This window comes from Chrysochloris asiatica, unplaced genomic scaffold, assembly GCF_000296735.1.
Source record: "Chrysochloris asiatica unplaced genomic scaffold, ChrAsi1.0 scaffold00110, whole genome shotgun sequence".
In the NCBI taxonomy this organism is placed as follows: Eukaryota; Metazoa; Chordata; class Mammalia; order Afrosoricida; family Chrysochloridae; genus Chrysochloris; species Chrysochloris asiatica.
The window spans coordinates 8,997,601-9,002,254 of record NW_006408628.1 but is presented as its reverse complement, the minus strand read 5'-3'; the positions used below and the strand labels follow the sequence as shown (position 1 = coordinate 9,002,254).

At 55.2% G+C, this 4,654-nt stretch overlaps 1 protein-coding gene across 1 annotated transcript in view; it reads right to left on the bottom strand.

Annotated features, from left to right (window-relative positions):
* WNT6 (wingless-type MMTV integration site family, member 6) overlaps positions 1-4,561 on the bottom strand; it is a 15,184-nt gene extending 10,623 nt beyond the window's left edge. The window contains exon 1 of the mRNA XM_006867817.1: positions 4,482-4,561. Coding sequence (XP_006867879.1) covers positions 4,482-4,561 — 80 coding nt within the window. The remainder of the gene's footprint in view (positions 1-4,481) is intronic.
* Between the last annotated feature and the right edge of the window lie 93 nt (positions 4,562-4,654).

Here is a 4,654-nt window from a genome sequence, read left to right as displayed (position 1 = left end):
CCCTTTGCCCTGTCCGAAGCACTGCCCTCCCTATCTCCCGCACATTCTCTCCTCCTCGCTCTTGAGAGGCGGGGCTTCCCCTTCCTGACAGACATCACCAAACACCTCCCTATTGGCTAGGACTGTGGGAGGCAAAGGCAAGGCAGCCTGACTTTCTGCTGGACCCTTTGGGAGATGAACCTGTGCCTAACGCTCTCCCATAGTGGGTGTTTGGAAATCCCCCACATACACACCTCGCTGAAGGAAGCAAAGACGGTTGAAGGGGCCTATGGAGGACCCCATGCCTCTTTCCTGATCGGCCACACACACATTCCCCTACACACTCTACATCCAGCATTCTGGGTGGCCTTGGACAAGTCACCTCCTGTCCCTGGGCCTTGGTGCCCTCATCATATAGTGAGAAGATTGGATCAGATGATCTCTTCTAGGTCTAATTTCTAGACTAAACCAAGGGCTCGGTGCTGGAGGAAGCAGCCAAAGAGGCCAGGTGGAGAAGAGAAGAACCCTCCCTGCGACCTTTCCATCAGCTCCTCCCTCCGAGAGTTCAGGGGAGGCACCCAATGTTGCGCCCAGTTCCAGGCAGGAAGGAGAGCGCAGCTAGAGGGCGCTCTTCTCAGTAGGCAGACGACAGACTTCGTGTTACCCTGGTACCTTCTGCTCTTTTGCTTGCGGTTAATGGGCTGGTGGTTGCGGGGAGGCGGGGGGTGGGGGGAGCTGACCGAGTGCCGGCCAGCTGCCGGCACCGCCCTCGCCTCTTGTCCTGCGCAGCTTCATTTCCCCCATCAAAGTGCATGTTCTGGAATCTCCCTCAATAGGCCCTGGTGATCAAACCTCCCACTGCCCTTCCCCCAATTCCTGATTTCTGATGAGAATGGGGCAGGAGGGGGCTGCACCCCCCAGGAAATGACACAGTGCCAGGACTCGGGTGAGCTCCGGGCATGCTCTGGGCCATATTGAGCCAGACTCCTTTGCCCCTGCCCTTTTCTGCTCACAGCTCCATTGTCTCCCTCCAGGGGAAGCTGCCAAGGCTGGAGGCCTGGAAGGGGGACTGGACAACCACCACACCCCCACCCCACTGCACCCCACCCTGAGCTCAGCGGGGGCCAGCAACAGGACTGTTAGAGGAGCGCTAGGGGCCCCAGAGGAAGACAGTATAGGAAAGAGTGGCCAGGCCTAGCCTGGGATGAGGGAGAGAGGCAGCAGTTGGGTCCTTTCCTACCTCCCTGTGGGGCCAGAGATGAGGCTGTCCTAAGCTTCTGAGCCTGTTTCTTCTTCATAACTGAGGGTGTGTGTGTGTGTGTGTGTGTGTACAATGCTAGATGGAAGAGGGGAAGGGAGTGTGAGGAGCAAGACTGGACTATGTTTTTCCTAGTGGAACAAGGGGAGGGTTCATTTCTTTCACTGAAAATATAAAACAGAAAGAGGAAGAGAGAAGGGAGATTGATTTGGCTATTCTGGGAGAGTGAGCTATTTTCTACACCTACTACTGATTGAAGGTATAAATAAAGATGGGGCAGACATTGAGAAGAACTTCCTGGGGGGTAGGGGGACAGGAGTTGATGACCAGGAAGCTATAGCCTCTCTCTCTGCCTCACACTTAAAAGGGGTCTGTCAGGTCCAGAGGATAATAGGCTAGATGGCCTGGAGGCAGTGGGCTGGACAAAATAACCTCAAGAGGGCCTGGCCAATGTCCTAGAAACTGAGATTCACAAAGATATGGTTACAGATGGGAGAGAGACAGAGAGGCCGGAGGCAGAGTTTAGAGAGCAAGAATTTGGAGAAGGAATGAGAGGGAGTAAGAAGGTGGAAGGAAACTTCCCTGGAACCTGGATCCAGGTCCCTGAGCTAATTCCAAGGCCTGGGCCTTCAGCACCAGCCCATGCTAACCAGAACAACTGAGCCACCCAGAGGTCCTAGGGTTCTTTCTGGTCCCAACCTGCGTGGTGCTAGAATTTCCGACTGTGTTACACTAGTTTGCTGCCGTTCCAACTCTTTTCCTGGTCACCACTGGAGCTCCAGCTCTGGCCCCATTCCCTGAAAGGGCCAGCAAGCAGGTCCTAGACATCAGGGAATATCCTGTAGGCCCTAGGCCTGAAAACTCCTAGCCGAAGTGGGGTTGGGGAGCGGCAGTGGCAGGAGGGGTGAGGTGAAGACAGGAGTGTAAGCAGAGTCACACATCCTGAAAAGGAGTCTGAGCTGGGACCAAAGGAATGAAGCATCAGAGATAGAGGAGAATGAGGGGGGCCAGGCGGGCAGGCGGGCAGGGGCAGGAAAGGCAGGTTCTCTCTGAGGGCAGACACCTTATCACCCCAGCCCCTCACTCTTCACCAGGCTCCCCCTGCAGCTGTGGCCATGAAGGCCCCTGTGTTCTCCCACACCTGCCCTCCTCATTTCCTCCCCCACTCTCTGCTTTCCAGCTTCAGGGTCAGTTCCCAAGACCAGGCCTCTCTCTCTCTGCTTGGCTCTTACTCAGCAGCTCACCCCAGACAGAGGAACCCCCAAGGGTAAAAACCCCAAAGAAGTGAGTAACCCATTCAGCAACACTCTTCAAAGCTACCCCAGTGCCTACTCTGTCTTTGGGCCTCAGGAGCCTAAAGACAAAGCCTCTGCCTTCCAGGCACTTGAGTGGAGCAGGGTAGAGAGACTCAAGAGGAGCTGGTAGCAGGCATCATTGCCTGGTACTCATGATGCAATGGGAACACAGAGAAGGTCAGTCTAGAGGGAGGAGAGAGACTGCTTCTTGGAAGAAGTGGTGTTTGAACTGGAAAAATGGAAACAATTTGAACAGATGTAAAGGGAGGGGAAAGAAGGCAACCCCCATGAGAAAGAGCAAAGACAGGAAGGAGAGAAGAGAGAGCTCTTGACAAGTCTTGTTTTGGGGTTTCACATTTTAATTAATCCCTCTTTTCACCTCTGGGGATCCTAGGCAGGAGTACCTGAGGTGTGGAAACGGGGCCTGCATTTACTGCTGTTAAGTGCTGTCAAGTCCGTGTGACTCATAGCAGCCTCCATAGGGTTTCCAAGAAGTGGTTGGTGGGTTTGAATGGCCGACCCTGCAGTTAGCAGTTCAGTGCTGATCTTACAGCACCACACCAGGACTCTATTGAGCACTTCCTAATCAGATCACTTTGTAAGTCATCCCAACGGATTCTCCCAGGAAGTCGGCTAGGTAGGGAAACTGTTATTCCTATTTTGCAGTTAAGACAGAGGGGAAGGAACTTGCTCAAGGTTACATCTCAGGTCTGTCTGATTGCAAAACTGTTATTATGTTATGCCAAACTGGATTAAAGAATGTATGGTTCCTAGCCGAGATCTGAGGTTGTCTTCGATTTGTACCCTATTACGAAAAAGGGACTTCAGCCAGCAGCTCCTTGTGTGGGCATCCTGCTCCTCATCTCCCTAGAGATGAGGGTCGGCCTGCCCCACCCACCTTCAAAATCCAGGGGACAGAGGAGGAGTGGAGAATGCAGAGCACAGCCAATGACGTCGCGATATGCAAATTAACAAAACCTTGCCTTATTAGGATTGGCTGATCCATTCGCTCTATTGTCCTAGTCCCTCCTCTCCAAACTCTAAACTATTCCGGGCGGGTCTTCGCGGCTCAGAAGACACAGAAGGGGTGTGTGTGGGGTGTGTGTGTGTGTGTGTGTGTGTGTTTGTGTGAAGGGGGTGCGGCGGAGAGAGGGCTTCAAGATCCCAACACAGCTTCTACCTTCCCCGACCTCGTCCCCGCCTGAAGGCTTTCTGCTCCCTCAACTTTCGCTGCCTAGGTATCTGCTCAGGAAGACTAGGGCCAGGTCCGCAGGCCCGCGCTGGAAAGACGCCCCCCATCCTTTGACTAGCCAAACTTCCCTCCCTTCCACCAGTCTCCACCCAGGTTTCATCCCGTCCTTCCCAGGTCCCGTACTTCCCATTTTTAGTTCATGGTCCCCACGTCTGGAAGGACCCGAAGCCTGCGTCTCTTTCCTGCCTTTTCTCCTCTTCCTTGCTCAGGGAGGAGGAGGTAGACTAGAGAAACCCAAGCTCCGGGCTCAGTTTCCCCTTTGCGTTCCCTTTCCCTCCATCACCTCTTGCTCCAAAGAAGCCCTAAGAGAGGCTAGTGGGCTGAGGAGGGAACGGATGTTTGTCCTTCCTGCCTTGTGGTGTCCTCACCTAGTTCGTCTCTTTCCCCAAATCAAGTCCCCTCCCCAAATTCCAGGGCCCTCCTCATACACTCCTTTCTTCTGATCTCTGACTACATGTCTTCCCCGGTCTCCTGAGTGTTCTCTCGCACCAGGATTGAGCATATAGTCAGCCCCCTGACCCTGCACTGCAGTTTCAAAAATCTAAGTGGCAGTTCTGATGCGCCCGGGGCACGCCTAGAGGGGAGCGGCGCGCAGGTCTTCCGAGCGCAGGTAGAGCCGGGAGCAACGAACGCCGAGCGGAGCCCCCACCGCCAGTGTCTCGCCCTCAAGCGCCCCGACAGCGCTGAGCTCACTCACCACCACAGTCCGCCGACGTGCGCTGGGTACAAGAGGAGCAGCAGTAGCAGCCCGAGGCGGGAGAGCGCGGGTGGCAGCATGGTGGCCGCTCGAGGGCTGGCAAGCGCGGACAGGGTGCAAGGCGACCGGAGCCAGCTTGCGCGGGGCCCGGGCGTCAGGGCGAGAGCTGCGGC